The sequence below is a fragment of the Halichoerus grypus genome, chromosome 12, assembly GCF_964656455.1.
Source record: "Halichoerus grypus chromosome 12, mHalGry1.hap1.1, whole genome shotgun sequence".
Taxonomy (NCBI): Eukaryota; Metazoa; Chordata; class Mammalia; order Carnivora; family Phocidae; genus Halichoerus; species Halichoerus grypus.
The window spans coordinates 32,327,491-32,343,658 of record NC_135723.1 but is presented as its reverse complement, the minus strand read 5'-3'; the positions used below and the strand labels follow the sequence as shown (position 1 = coordinate 32,343,658).

The following is a 16,168-nucleotide window of genomic DNA, read 5'->3' as shown; positions in this document are numbered from 1 at the left end:
GCAGACAATGTAAACTTTTACGGGAAAAAACTAGAGTCTATAAGTCAATTACAATCAGTGGTTTTTCTTTAGTAAGGTTGGCTGGATATAAGGTTAATGTACAAAATTATTTCCATATCTTAACAGCAGAGAGAATATATAATTAGAAGGAAAATACTGTTTATATTAGTATTAGCGACTACTGGATAGCTAGAGTTGATCTGTCACAGCAATGGCACAAAGGTATCTGTACAACAAATTTTAAAACTTCTCACAACGTTAAGGAAGACTCGAATAAATGTAAGAAGAGACTGTATTCATAGATATTATCTTTATCTATAGATTCAATGCAATTCCAACTAAAATCCTAAAGAGATTTTTCAAGGAACTTAGAAGATTTTTAAACTTACGTGAAGGACCTGAGGGCCAAGAGCAGCCATGGCACTTCTGAAGAACAGGTGGGGTGGACCTACCCTACCAAATATAAGGGCTTGTTAGGACTCCATAGTAGTACAGTCTGATACACTTTAAGGATAGAGAAGTCAATCAGTGGAATAGAATAGAGAGCCTAGAAACAGTTCCACAAAGGAATAGAATTTAGGTATAACGAAGTAGTTATCAGTTTAGAGGATAAAAGAGGGATTATTTAATAATTGGAGCTTGGGGGTGCCTGGGTGGATCAGTCATTAAGTGTCTGCCTTTGCCTTGGGGTCATGGTCCCAGGGTCCTGGGATCAGGTTCCACATTGGGCTCCCTGCTCAGCAGGGGAGTCAGCTTCTCCCTCTGCCCCTCCCCCAGCAGACAACCCCCCCCCAAATAAATAAATAAAATCTTTCTAAAAAATTGGAGCTTGGAGAAAGTATTTGTTTTCACATGGGAAAAAATGAACTTGGTTCCCTATTTCACATGCTATTTTAAAAATTCTGCATAAATTAAGGATTTAAAATTTGTCAGGAGCACAACTTTAAAATACATAGGGAGAGAATGTAGGCAGGTATCTTCTGGACTCTTGGGTAAAGAAAGATTGCTTAAAGAAGAATCCGAAAGGTGTTGTCTATAAAGGGAAAGACAGATAAACTTCACTACATTAACAATAAGAATTTTGACCCGGGGCGCCTGGGTGGCTCAGTCGTTAAGCGTCTGCCTTCGGCTCAGGTCATGATCCCAGGGTCCTGGGATCGAGCCCCGCATCGGGCTCCCTGCTCGGCGGGAAGCCTGCTTCTCCCTCTCCCACTCCCCCTGCTTGTGTTCCCTCTCTCGCTGTGTCTCTCTCTGTCAAATAAATAAATAAAAAAAAAAATCTTTAAAAAAAAAAAATCTTTAAAAAAAAAAAAAAAAAAAAAAAAGAATTTTGACCCTTCTCTCACACCACACACAAAAATCAATTCCAAGTGGATTAATGGCTTCACTGTAAGACCTAAAATTATAGAACTCCTAGATGAAAAAATAAGGAAGAACTTCATAACATTGGTGTTGGCAATGATTTCATGTATATAACACCAAAAGCACTGACAGTAAAAGCAAAAGGCAGTTTTGACTACATCAAACTAAAAAGCTTCTCTACAGCTACAGACAAAATCACGAGTGAAAAGACAGTCTATGAATGGGAGAAAATATTTACAAACCATACATCTGATATGAGATTAGTATCCAAAATATGTAACGAACTCCTACAACTCAGTAAGAAACAAATAACTAGAATAAAAAATGGATAAAGGACATTAATAGACATTTTTCCAAAGAAAACATACAAATGACCAACAGGAATATGAAGACACTGAGCATCACTAATTACCAGGCAAATGAAATCAAAGTCACAGGATGTCACTTCATACTTTTTATGATGGCGATTATTAAAGACAAAAGCAGAAAATAAGTTGATGGAGACGTGGAAAGTCAGAACCCTGTGCATTGTTGGTAAAATGGTATGGCTGCTATGGAAAATGGTTTTGGTTCTTCAAAAAATTTAAAATAGAGCAACCTATGATTTAACAATCCCATTTCTGGATATTTATCTAAAATTATTGAAATCAGAATCTCAAGATATTTGAAATCCCATGTTCATTGAATTATACACAGTTCAAGAGGTGGAAACAGTCTAAATTTTTTGCCCAACAATAGGTGAAATGATAATGAAAATGTTGTATATACATATAATAGAGTATTATTTAGCCTTTAAAAAATTTTTTTTAAAATATTTTATTCATATGAGGGCTCTGGGTGGCTCAGTTGTTAAGTGTCTGCCTTCAGCTCAGGTCATGATCCCAGCGTCGTGGGATCGAGCCCCACATCGGGTTCCCTGCTCAGCGGGGAGCCTGCTTCTCCCTCTCCAGCTCCCCCCGCTTGTGTTCCCTCTCTCGTTGTCTCTCTCTGTCAAATAAATAAATAAAATCTTAAAGAAAAAATATTTTATTCATTTGAGAGAGAGCACGTGCACACAAGCCAGGGGGAGGAGCAAAGAGGAAGGGAGAAGCAGACTCCCTGTGGAGCAGGAAGCCAGATGCAGGGCTCTATCCTAGGACCCTGAGATCATGACCAGAGCCAAAGGCAGATGCTTAACCGACTAAACCACCTGAGCACCCCTAGCCTTTTTTAAAAAGTTTTTATTTATTTTAGAGAGAGAGAGAGGGATGCATGAGCAGGGGGAGGGGCAGAGGGAGAGAGAATCTCAAGTAGACTCCACACTGAGCATGGAGCCCAATGCGGGGCTTGATTCCATGACCCTGGGATCATGACCTGAGCTGAAACGAAGAGTCAGATGTGTAACCCACTGAGCCACCCAGGTGCCCCTATTTAGCCTTTTAAATGAAGGAAATCCTGTCATATAATACATATTTAAACTTTTAGAGTATTATGCTGGGTAAAATAAGTCAGTCACAGAAACAGAAATACTGCACATTTCCACTTATGTAAGTATCTAAAGTAGTAAAATTCTTGAGAAGGTAGAATGGTGGTTGCCAGGTGAAGAGATGTTCAGCATCATTTACTGAGCAGGGGAAGGTAAATCAAGACTATGAGATTGCATTTAACATAAATTTGAAAAAACTAAAAATTCTGATACAAAGTGTGTGTGATTTACTATCTTCTGACTTGGATATTCCCCTAATCCTTTCTTGTTTTTCAATTTTTATTTAAATTCTAGTTAGTTAACATAGTGTGATAACTGGTTTCAGGAGTAGAATTTAGTGATTCATCACTTATATATAACACCCAGTTCTCAACACAAGTGCCCTCCTTAATACCCATCATCCATTTAGCCCATTGCCAGCCCATTTCCCCTCCATCAACCCTCAGTTTGTTCTCTATAGTTAAGAGTTTCTTATGGTTTACTTCCCTCTCTTTTTTTTTCCTTATGTTCATCTGTTTTGTTTCTTAAATTCCACATGAGTGACATCACATGGTATTTGTCTTTCTCTGATTTATTTTGCTTAGCATAATACACTCTAGTTTCATCCACATCATTGCAAATGGCAAGATTTCATTTTTTTGATGACTAATATTCTATTGTGTGTGTGTGTGTACATATATGTGTGTGCATATATATGTGTGTGTGTGTGTATATATATATATATATATATCCCCCACATCTCCTTTATCCATTCATCAGTCAATGGACATTTGGGCTTTCCATTATTTGGCTATTGTTGATAATGCTGCTATAAATATGAGGGTGCATGTGCCCCTTCAAATCAGTATTTTTGTATCCTTTGGGTAAATACCTATTCGTGCAATTGCTAGATCATAGGGTAGTTCTATTTTTAACTTTTTGAGGAACCTCCGTATTGTTTTCCAGAGTGGCTGCACCAGCTTGCATTCCCACCAACAGTGTAAGAGGGTTCCCCTTTCTCCACATACGTGCTAATACCTGTTGTTTCCTGTGTTATTAGTTTTAGCCATTCTGGCAGGTGTGAGGTGGTATCTTATTGTGGTTTTGATTTGTATTTCCCTGATGATGAGTGAAGTTACAGATCTTTTCATGTGTCTGTTGGCCATCTGGATGTCTACTCTGGGAAAGTATCTATTCATGTTTTCTGCCCATATCTTAACTGGATTATTTGGGTTTTGGGGGGTGTTGAGTTTGATAAGTTCTTTATAGATTTTGGATACTAACCCTTTTTCACCTATGTCATTTGCAAATATCTTCTTCCATTCCACAGGCTGCCTTTTAGTTTTGTTGACTGTTTCCTTCACTGTTCAGGTTTTTATCTTGAAGTCCCAAGAGTTCATTTTTGCTTTTGTATCCGTTTTTCTGGCTTTAGTTCAGGTTTGAGCATATCCAGGTGACAACTTTGCTTGAATGGATGTCAAAATAAAGCATTGTAGGCCTTTTTACTTTTTACTTCTGGAGAAGGAGTGTACCCATATTCTAGCATATGTATATTATTTTCCCACTTAACCATGTTCATATAAACGAATGTTAGAAGTATTTTCTTAGACCTAAAGATTCTACTAAGTTTCACAAACTAAAAATCCTGGTGTTCAAATTTTTCCATATACAGAAAAATAATAGAACAGTAAAAATATTTATGGTATACTTACCACCTAGATTTAGCAGATTGTTAACATTAGAATATTTATTTTTTCTGAAGTATTGTGAACTACAACTATTATAAAATTTAGCCCTTAATATTTACAGTATGAATCTCTTAAAAAAGACACTTCCATTATAACTGGTATTAAACTGATATTGTTATAATACCATTATCTCACCAAAAAATAATAATTTTTAATATTATCTAATATCCAGCCCATGTTCAGATTTATGTACTCTCAAACTGACTTTTAAAATTTTATTTATTTGAACCAGGATGTATTTGGTATGTAACTCTCAGAAGATTCCCTTCTTCTAGAACATTTCTCCCTTCCTGCTACCTTTTTCCCACTTTAATTGTAGTTGTTGAAGAACCAGGACAGTAGTCTTATATCGTATTACAACTTATCCTGTTTTGTGGTATCCTTTACCCTGTTACTTTAGTCTCTTAATTTTCTATAAATTGGAACTTAGATCTAATGGATTGTTTAGATTAAAATTAAAGTTTTTTTTTTTCCAAAAAAAATACTTCATAGATAATGCTGGTTACTTAATTTTGTGTCTCAAAATCTAATTGACTCATGATACCAAGATTGATCAGAGTGTTCAGCTTCTAGAATTTTTTGTTTTGTTTTGTTTTTTTAAGTAGGCTCCATGCCCAGTGTGGAGCCCAACACCGGGCTTAAACTCATGACCCTGAGATCAAGACCTGAGCTGAGATAAAAGAGTCAGACACTTAACTGAGCCACCCAGGCACCTTGAGAATTGTTTGTTTTTTAAGCAGAATAAATTTACTGGGACAGAGTGGAGTTTTATAAATGAAGTTTAATAAATGAAGTTTATTATACTATTTTTTTTTTTTAAGATTCTATTTATTTGAGAGAGAGAGAGCAAGCACAAGCAGGGGGAGGGGCAGAAGGAGAGGGAGAAGCAGACTCTCCTCTGGGGAAGGAGCCCAACGTGGGGTTTGATCCCAGGACCCTGGGATCACGAGCCAAAGGCAGACGCTTAACTGAGCCACCCAGGTGCCCTTTAGTTTATTATACTAAATGAAGTTTTGTAAATGAAGTTTAATAAATGTAATGTGAGCATTTGTGGAATGCTCTTCATATTCCTAAAGCACTTAATAGGAGGTATTTCAGTAAATATTTGTTGATTTGTCTTTTAAGGTTTTTAAATTTTTTATTTATTTATTTTTAAAGATTTTATTTATTTATTTGACAGAGAGAGAGACAGCAAGAGAGGACATCCAAGCAAGGGGAGTGGGAGAGGGAGAAAGCAGGCTTCCCGCTGAGCAGGGAGCCCAATGCGGGGCTCAATCCCAGGACCCTGGGATCATGACCTGAGCCAAAGTCAGACGCCCAATGACTGAGCCACCCAGGCGCCCAAGGTTTTTTTACATGCTCCTTTCCTTTAGGTTCTCCATTTCTTGTGTGAAAAGATAAGACAATTACTTTCATTTTTCACTACAGATTTTCAGCTACTGATGCTACAAACAATCAAATACTGGAGCATAGAGTTGAGGAAAAGACTTAAACCAGGTGAGTAATAATAAAAGTCTAAAGAAACAATAAAACTACCATTCATTTTTATAAAGTTCATTATTGGGATAATTGATAAAATTGGAATATAAACTATAGAGTACTGAGTTTCCTCAATTTGATAATGTTACTGTGAAATACAAGAATATTCTGAGGTAATTATAATAACAGCATGTGTTATATGCAAACTACTTTCAAACTGTTCATAAAAAAATAAGTGGTATGTAATGAGAGAGAGTTTGGTGAAATTCTGGATTAATAGGAACTCATTTATTTCCAGTGGAAGTGTAAATTGGTCCATCCTTTCTGGAAAGCATTTTGGCAATTTGTCTCAAGTTTTTAGTTGAGCCTCACAATCTTACTTTTTCTTCTATATAGTAATTCTAGGAAGACTACAAAAAGTTGTGTATATGGAGATACTTATATAAGAGTATATGAATAAATGAATAAGGAAGATTTGACAGTAACATAAATATCTAACAATATGAGACTGATTAAATATAATCAAAAACTGTATTAAAAATGATAATGTACATCTATATTTATTGATACAGTGTCTGTAATATATTTTTAAGTGTCCACTCTGGCTACTAAACAATAGGAATATTTATTTTTTTAAAGATTTTGTTTATTTGAGAGCGAGAGCACTTGCTTGCGAAAGTAGGGGGAGGGGCAGAGGGAGAGGGAAAAAGCAGAAAATCTCAAGCAGCCTCTGCACTGAGCATGGAGCCGGACATGGTGCTTGGTCTCGTGACCCCTGGGATCATGACTTGAGCCGAAACCAAGAGTCAGATGCTTAACTGACTGAGCCACCGAGGCATCAGAACCTATTTATGATTTTTAAACAAGATTTTTTTTTTTTTTTAAAGATTTTATTTATTTGACAGAGACACAGCGAGAGAGGGAACACAAGCAGGGAGACTGGGAGAGGGAGAAGCAGGCTTCCCGCGGAGCAGGGAGCCCGGTGCGGGGCTTGATCCCAGGACCCCGGGATCATGACCTGAGCCGAAGGCAGACGCTTAACGACTGAGCCACCCAGGCACCCCTTTAAACAAGATTTTTTAAAAAGATGCATGTACACAGATCTATGAATGTTTGTACATACTTGATCAGTTATGTAATCTGCATGTACATGTGTGTCTGTATATATTATATACATATGGACACACATATATATGTATTTGTGTGTACACAGACATTTGAAAAGATGACACCCTTATGTTGCTAGTGGTTATAGTAACTGGCTTTTTACAAAGGAGTATATATTTTCTCATCAAATTTTTCTAAGATAATGCTTCTTTTGAAGATTGTATGTTTTTATTTTGTACCTTTGTATCAGCTTTTGGTATGCAGTACAAATGGTGATATATTTGCTAACTCTCCATTAGAGTATCTGAGTAGTTCTCCTGAGGCTAAACACACAAATTCTGAGACTTACTGGTCAGGTGCCTTCATTCTCTTACATGGCCAGAGTCTGTTTTCTTTTTGCTCTCTTACCTGTCTTACAAATATGTTGCTGCTCACACAGCTGAAGTGCATTGTTGTTTTTGGAAAATCAGAGTACGTATTTTATTAATGATAGTTGTGTATTGCCTTTGTATTTATTTTTGATACTGGTCAACAACGTGCTTCGATACTAATACTGGTTGTTGTTTTTATAGTTTATTTAATTTATAGCAATCAAACTTATGGGCATTTTCATTAAACTTTTATTTTACATCTTTTCCTTAACAGATTTTTCTTCAGTCAGTTAAAAATATGGATCCTGAATCAGAGGGGCCACAGATTATCAAAGTGACCCCTCTTCAGCAAATGCTCGCTTCTTGCACTGGAGCTATACTGACTTCACTAATGGGTAAAATAATGTTACTATTGTAGCTGTGTAACTGAATGATTGCCATTTGAGGTTACCATCTGTGAAATAAATCTAAAATTATCATTCATGCTGCGTCATGTTCTCTCTCCATGAGCATGATAACATGAAAAGAACCTTGGACAGAGATTCAAGAGACTTGAATTTTATCCCTTGCTTTGCCGTTCTCAGGCTGAGTGCACGTTGGGATAGTCCCTACTTCTCTCTGAATTTCATTTTTCATCTATAGAAGTAGGGGCTGAGACCAGGAGTTCTTTGAGGTTCCTGTCAATATTGACCTTTTATGACTCTATTAGCCTTTTTAAAAACAGAAAACAAGAAGATAGAATAAAATATTAGTATAATGAATAATACAGAATTGGGGCAGCTTATAATAGAAACAAATACAAATTATGTTTTCTTTTGCTTGCATTAACAGTGAATTTCTTAAATTCCTCTGGGCCGCATTTTTGTTTTTTATAGTCCATTTCTTTTAGAGAAAGACAAATGACTTAGGTGATAGTTTTTAAGTTGGCTAGTTTATTTAAATAAGATAGATGATTAGAACAAACAAACGTATTGCTTTCGAGTGTAGTATCTTACTTCAGGTCAGAATGTTAGTGTTGTAAAGATTTTAGAGATCATCTAATATGACCTCCTCATTCTCAGATGAGGAAAAGTTTTCTTAGAACCACCTTTTGGCACTTTTTTCCTACTTGGATAAAATAGCATACAAATTAAAACCATTCTCCTTTACTGTGCTATTCCTGAATGGAGTAACACTGTGTGGTAGTAAAGATGATTTATGGCTAGCTTACTCAAATCTTCATTATGTATAGTTTTTATTTGATACAGCTGAATTTAACAGATGAGGAAGACTAATATTGTTTGATTACTGATTACTTGTAATGCAGTTATTCTCAAATTTTTAAATAGACTTCCAAAACATTTATTCTTTACCTTAGATGATGTATTTTCTTTAAAATACTAGTATTTTAGTTTTAATGCTAATGGAATTATTGTTGTAGAAATATAATAAATGACAGTTTAGTAGTCATGAGAGAAGTAATTACATTGTCTTCTCATTGATCCTCTAAACAGAATTCAAGGGCAAAAAATGAGAATGTTACATTTAAAACCATTTGAAGATAAATAACCTTACTTATTATATAGTCATGAAGAGGGATTGATTTGACGTATTTTGTGATTTTTGGACAAATGTCTGTACAATTTACAGGTATCACTTCCTAATTGAAATTTATGTTTCTTCATAGTGACACCCCTCGATGTTGTTAAAATTCGACTCCAAGCCCAAAACAACCCATTCTCCAAAGGTATGTGTACTAGTTATCCTGGAAATGTTATAATAGGCTTTTAAATTTTACTTTATTCATTTTTGTTTGAATAATTTTTTTTGGTTAATTTTTAAAAGTTCATACCTCCTTATACTCATGCAGAAATGTTTTTTCAGTACTTAGTTGTACATGATGGGTTCTAGCCAGAAAACAAATATATATAAAACAGTTATAACACTTTTTTTTTTTTTTTAAGATTTTATTTATTTATTTGACAGAGAGAGACACAGCGAGAGAGGGAACACAAGCAGGGGGGGTGGGAGAGGGAGAAGCAGGCTTCCCGCTGAGCGGGGAGCCCGATGTGGGGCTCGATCCCAGGACCCTGAGATCATGACCTGAGCCGAAGGCAGATGCTTAACGACTGAGCCACCCAGGCGCCCCAAAACAGTTGTAACACTTTTATGTACCTAATTAAAGCATAGGATGATTTAATATTTGAGTATGTGCCTCACAAGTAAGAACAGAATTCTAAGCATAAGGGGCCTTAGAATCTAGCTTCCTCCATAGTCCAAGAGCTGTGCCCATTCTAAAACATTCATCCAACAGTCATCTAACTGTTGCTTGAATATAGTGGTAGGAAATGATTATTTTATCGGGCAACTTCGTTAATTGTTGGACAGTATAGTTTATATGAATTTGAAAACAGTAGTTATACATCTTTATTAGATGGGCAAAAATAGCAATTCCTCGATAAATCTTTTACAGTGTTATAAAGATAATGACATTACAAACATGTATAAAAAGCAGAAAACAGACTGCTTGGACTGTGAGAATGTTGGCTCAGACATAGAAGCCACTCTGATGAACACAGCACTGAGATGGAATGAACAACAGTCATAATTCAGATGGAGGACAGGATAGATGGATTGTAGGAGAAGACTAAAAGGAAAGCAGTTTCCTACACATTTAAGAAATCCTTAAAAGCAGAAGGAGACACTGGACTTATGTATTACGAGACTCACAAATATGGTCGACCAGAAAAGATAATTTTGGCAGCCAGGGTGAGTCCAATAATGGGAAAGAGTTGCTATTAGGGAAAGTTGAAGTAAATTAGCTGGGAGCTGACGAATGTCTAGAATGAGCAGTACAAATACAGAGAAAGAGACAGCATAGCACTGTTTACATTGATAGAGAAGCACTTTTTTTAATCATCTATTTTTCTAATTGAGATATAATCTACATATAACATTGTATTAGTTTGAGGTGTGCCATATGATGATTTGATGTATGTATATATTGCAAAAAGATCACCACAGTAAGTTTAGTCGATATCAATCACATCACACAATTATTTTTTTTCTTGTGAAGAGAATTTTTAAGATCTACTCTCTTAAGTTTTAGATATCCATTAGATTTCTGCATATATGTTTATATATGTGTGTATATATGTATATGTATGTTTCATGTATGTATAGTTCAAAAAAAATTTTGTCTGAATTTCCCTTGGGTACCAGAGTTTTCTTCTTGTCAAATGGAGAAGCTGTACACCCATGTTCTCTTTTCAAAACAGGTTTTCCTCCTTTATATTCCTTGTGCATTCCCTCAAATACCCTAAAAGAATTTATTTCTGTGTGCATTTGCTTACTATATTTCTGAAAACATAAAATTCATCAATTTACTCACTTACTTTGACCACTTTGAGTTTAGAGGCCAGTGCTTTGTCATTAAGTAAATCAATTTATGTTTTTTTAATCCTAAAAGATGAAAACAAAGTTGTATCTCTTTTCATAATTTTCTAGTCCACTCATTGTACTTTGAACTTGTTCCTCTGTAAAAATAGTACAGTTGTGTGAAATAATTTTTGACTGTTGGGACCTTCTTTGTTAGGAAAATGTTTTGTGTATAGTAATGGACTTATGGATCATCTATGTGTCTGTGAAGAGGAAGGCAACAAAGCATGGTATAAGAAACCAGGACGTTTCCAGGGTACATCGGTAAGGAGATTATGTTATTTATAATCACATTATGTTTTCTGTTTTTATATTTAATCTATGTATGAAAGATTTTCCAATTGCAGGAGAGTATTAAGTCCATGATATAGTTAGCACACTTATTCACAGTTAGAACGTAGATGTTGAGGCAGGAAAAGGGAGGTACTTCTTTGCTTTTAATTAACTTGTTATTAACTTTCATCTTCTCATGCTTTTTTATGTGGAAAGAAAAAACGGAGTCAATTTTTTAAAACATTTTTCTTTTTTAAAAAATATTTATTTATTTATTAGAGAGAGATTACACGGATGCAAGGGGGTTGGAGGGGCAGAGGGAGAGAGAGAAAGAAAATCCACAAGCAGACTCCCTGCTGAGTGCGGGGCCTGACTCTGGGCTTACTCCCACAACCCTGAGATCATGACCTGAGCCAAAATCAAGAGTTGGCTGTTTAACCAACTGAGCCACCCAGGTGCCCCTAAACTATTTTATTTTGACATAATTGTAGATAATATGCAATTTTAAGAAAAATATACAGACAGATCCCATGTACCTTTTTCCTCCTTCCCCCCAGAGGTAACATCATATAAAAGTAGTACAATATCATAACCAGATATTGACTTTGATACATTAAAGGTGTAGAACAGCTCCATCACCACAAGCATCCGTCCTGCTTCCCTGTTACAGCTACCACCATTTCCTTTGTGCTCTCAGCTGCTCCTCGACTCCTGGCAGCCACTAATGTGTGCTTCATTTATATCATTTTCTCAGTTCAAGAATGGAATCAACATATATAACATTTTTGAATTAGTACTTTTCACTTAGCATAATTATCTGGAGATTCATCCAAGTTGTTGCATTTATCAATAGTTTGTTCCTTTTATTGCTCACTAGTTCCATGGTATTGATGTACCGGTTTGTTTTCTGGGTTGTAGCCAGTCTTGAGCTGTTTCAAGTAAAGCTGCTACAGGGCGCCTGGGTGGCTCAGTCGTTAAGCGTCTGCCTTCAGCTCATGTCATGATCCCGGGGTCCTGGGATCGAGCCCCGCATCGGGCTCCCTGCTCAGCGGGGAGACTGCTTCTCCCTCTCCCACTCCCCCTGCTTGTGTTCCCTCCCTCTCTCTCTGTCAAATAAATAAATAAATAAAACCTTTAAAAAGATAAATAAAGCTGCTACATAGATTCATTCTCGGGTTTTTGTGTGAAAGTAAATATTAAAGTAAATATTAAATGTGAAAGTAAAAATTAAAATTGTAAAAAACAACAAACTACTCACTGTTTTTCTCTGGGAACACTCTATTTACAACACTTCTAAACCAGATATGTGGGTTTTTTCCTCCGTGCCAAGCAATTCCTCAGTTATCAGTGAACACCAACCAGGTATCCTACAGTTTAAGTCAATACTGACGCCATTAAGACTGCTCCCATTTCAGATGCCATTCACAAGCCAGGTTGTCACCCGTGTTTCTGATAACTGGCTATAAATCAGAGGTTCCCATAACCCCCTTCCTGGATTCAGTGGGTTGCTAGAATAGCTCACAGAACTCCAGAAAACAGTTTACTAACTAGATGACCAGTTTTTTATGAAAGGATACAACTCAGGAGTAACCAGTTAGAAGAGATGCATAGGGCAAGGCTTGGGGGGTGGGTGTGGAGCTTCCCTCTCTTGGTGTGTCACCCTCCTTGTACCTCCGTGTGTTCACCAACCTGGAAGCTTCCAGACCCTGTAGTTGAGGTATTTTTATGGAGGCTTTCTTATATAGACGTGATTGATCAAATTTATTATGAATAACAAAAGATACTCTTTTCACCTGTATTCTCTGGAGCTATTTTAGGACTGAGAACAAAAGGCTGAATATTATAACAAAAGATGCTTCCATTGCTCTTTATTAATTAGGAAATTACAGTGATTTTAGGAACTGTTTGCCAGGAACCATGGACAAAGACCAAAATGTATTATTTCTAATTATAAATCATACTATCAGCATAAGTCTTCATTTCTCTGGGATAAATACCCAGGAGTGCAGTTGCTAGGTCATATGGTAGTTGTATGTTTAGAGTTTAAGAAACTGTTTTCTAGACTGGTGGTACCATTTTACATTCCCAGCAGCAGTGTGTAACTATTCTAATTTCTCCACATCCTCACTAGCCTTTGATGTTGTCACTATTTTTATTTTAGTGGTTTTGAGAGATGTGTAATGATAACTCACTGTGGTTTTAATATGCATTTCCTTAGTGGCTACTGATATCGAACATCTTTACATATGCTTATTTATTAGTATATCCTCTTCAGTGAAATGGCTCTTCATGTCTTTTGTCCATTTTCCAATTGAACTGTTCGTATTTTTACTATTAAGTTTTGAGAACTCTATAAAATCTAGACAGTAATCCTCTTGAGAGTGGATTTGCAAATATTTTTTCTACTCTCTTTTTTTTTCATCCTCTTAAACAGGGTCTTTCATGGAGTTGAAGTTTAATTTTGATGTTCAATTTATCATTTTTCTTCTTGCTTTAGGTGTCAAATCTAAGAATGCTTTATTTATCTTTAGACTGGAAGATTTTCTCCTGGTTTTTTTCCTATAAGTTTTATAGCTTTATGTTTTATATTTAAGTCCTTGATCCATTTTGTTATTGTTATAGGAGGTATGAATCTGAGGTTGACCTTTTCATTGTTTTTGTTCATTTTGCCTGTGAGTATCCAGTTGCATTTGTTGAAAGCTGTCTTTCCTCCAGTAAGGTGCTTTTGCACATTTGTCCACAATCAGTTGGACATACTGGGTAAATCTGTTTTGGGGTTCTTTATTCTTTCTCATTTATTTGTCTATTACCTATATCAGTAGCACACAGTCTTAATTACTGTAGATACATAATAAGTCCTGAAATCAGGTAGACTGATTTCTCCCACTTTATTCTTATTTTTCTTGTTCAAAGTTATTTTAACCATTCCTAAAATTCCTTTTTCTCTTCATATAAATTTTAGAATAATGTTTTTATATCTATAAAAAAGTCTCGCTAAGATTTTTATAGAAATCGTGTTAAACCTAAATAACATCTTTACTGTGTTGAGAATGAACTGGGTTAACAGGAGAAAATCAAAGTTAACTACATATGTATTTCTCTATGAGAAAATGTAGCCCATAGGCAGGCAGTTGAGGTTTATTTGTCATCCACAGTTAAAAAGGGGAAAGGGTCTGGGGTTTCAAGGAAGGAAGACAATTCACTGCAAGATGAAAAAGTAAATGTTTGGCAAACAGATGTGTGCTGGGCCACACAGAAACAGTGGGACACAGGAATTTTAACAGACAGTTTCCTCCCTACCACACCTAGTTTATGTTACACTATAGTTATCTATGGTGATAACTCCCTTCCTAGAGCAGTTCCTCTTTGTAAACTCTTAGAGGGAAGGTCAAAGGTTCTTCCTGAAGCTTCTGTTTCTTGAAAATATTCAGCCTAAAATAATCTACATGCCAAAGAGTTGCATTTTGTGGTGCCAAATTTTGCTCCCCTATAAGAGCATAAAATTGAGTCATTTTTTTTAACTACTCTGTCAGTTTTTATCTTTAGTTGATGTATTTAGACTATATTTAATAGAGTTACAGGTACTGTAGAACTTAACCCTCGTTAAAAAACAAAATTCAGCTGAGTAAATTTGAAGATCTAATTGGCTTTATTCAACAATTCATGATTTGGGCGGCATTGCATCTAGCAAGTAGAAGGGAGCTCTGAGGAGACTTTATAGGCGGAGGACTTTTATAGGCAGAAGAAGGTGGGGCAAAAAAGTTATTATTCTAGCAAAGAGTGGATTGTTACAGGCAATGTAACAATCTTCTGAGGGAATTTGGGGGTCTCTCAGGCAGATTACCTCACTACTAACTTGGTAATTACACATTGGTTAAGGTCATGTTCTTGGGAGAGGCTGAAACTGCAGTTAGGTTACGTACTATGTCAGTGTGCTGACGTGGGGGTTAGCATAAGTGACTCCATTTTGGGCCTGTTGTCTCATTGTTAACAGCCTGCCATTTCCTTTTTTGGTTTTGTTTTTTTTTTAAGATTTTATTTGAGAAAGAGAGAGGGAGGGAGGGAGTGAGAGAGTATGAGTGGAAGGAGGGTCAGAGGAAGAGGGATAAGCAGACTCCACGCCGAGCAGGGAGCCCAATGCGGGGCTCAATCCCAGGACCCTGGGATCATGACCTGAGCCAAGGGGAGATGCCTAACTGACTGAGCCACCCAGGCACCCCTTCTCTTTGTTTTCTTTTGCTGTTTTATTTTTCCTCCCTTCTATGCGTTACTTTAGAATTTCATCTTTATAGAGTTTTTGTGTGTATATTTCTTTGCTGAGGCTTCCTAATTTTTCATTTGTTTTGGATGTGTTCATAAATGATCATTCAGTGATTTTTATGTTGACCCCTTTAAAATCTACGTCAGATAATTTTAATACTCTATCTCGTTGGCGTCTGTTGTCTTTTTTCATTTAGTTAGACATCTTCTTGGTTCTTTGAATGACAAGTGATTTTTTTATTGAAACCAGGAAATTTTGCGTATTACATTGTGAATCTCATTTAAACATTGTTTTAACTGGCTTTTTTGACACTTACCTCAGAGGAAGAGGGGTGCCACCTTGTTAGTGCTGGGTGTAGCTAGAAGTTCAGGTTTTTCACTTAGCATCCACAGACACACTGTGTTGTGGAGAACCTCTTTACTGTTAGACAGGTGCTATGATCTGAATGTTTGTGTCTTGTCTACCCAAAATTCATATGTTGAAATCCTACGGCCTGAAGTGATAGTATTAGGAGGTGGAGCTGAAGGTGATTAGGTCATGAGGGCAGAGACCTAAGGAATTAATGACCTTGTAGAAGAGGCCCAGAGCGTCCTTGCCCTTCGACCATGTACGGATACAATAAGAAATCAGAGACCCTGATCTGGGACTTCCAGCCTCCAGAAATGTGGGATATAAATTTCTGTTGTCTATAAGGTACTTGGTTATA

The 16,168-nt window shown here is 36.3% G+C and overlaps 1 protein-coding gene across 2 annotated transcripts in view; it reads left to right on the top strand.

Moving 5' to 3' along the window:
* Window positions 1-16,168, top strand: part of SLC25A40 (solute carrier family 25 member 40) — a 51,867-nt gene that overhangs the window by 16,640 nt on the left and 19,059 nt on the right. Inside the window, exons 2-6 of one of the 2 annotated variants that reach the window (XM_078059211.1) lie at window positions 5,735-5,900; window positions 5,983-6,051; window positions 7,786-7,906; window positions 9,178-9,237; window positions 11,086-11,192. In XM_078059211.1, coding sequence (XP_077915337.1) covers window positions 7,810-7,906; window positions 9,178-9,237; window positions 11,086-11,192 — 264 coding nt within the window. In that variant the 5' untranslated portion in view covers window positions 5,735-5,900; window positions 5,983-6,051; window positions 7,786-7,809. The remainder of the gene's footprint in view (window positions 1-5,734; window positions 5,901-5,982; window positions 6,052-7,785; window positions 7,907-9,177; window positions 9,238-11,085; window positions 11,193-16,168) is intronic. The other variant, XM_036106278.2, reaches the window with a different exon arrangement.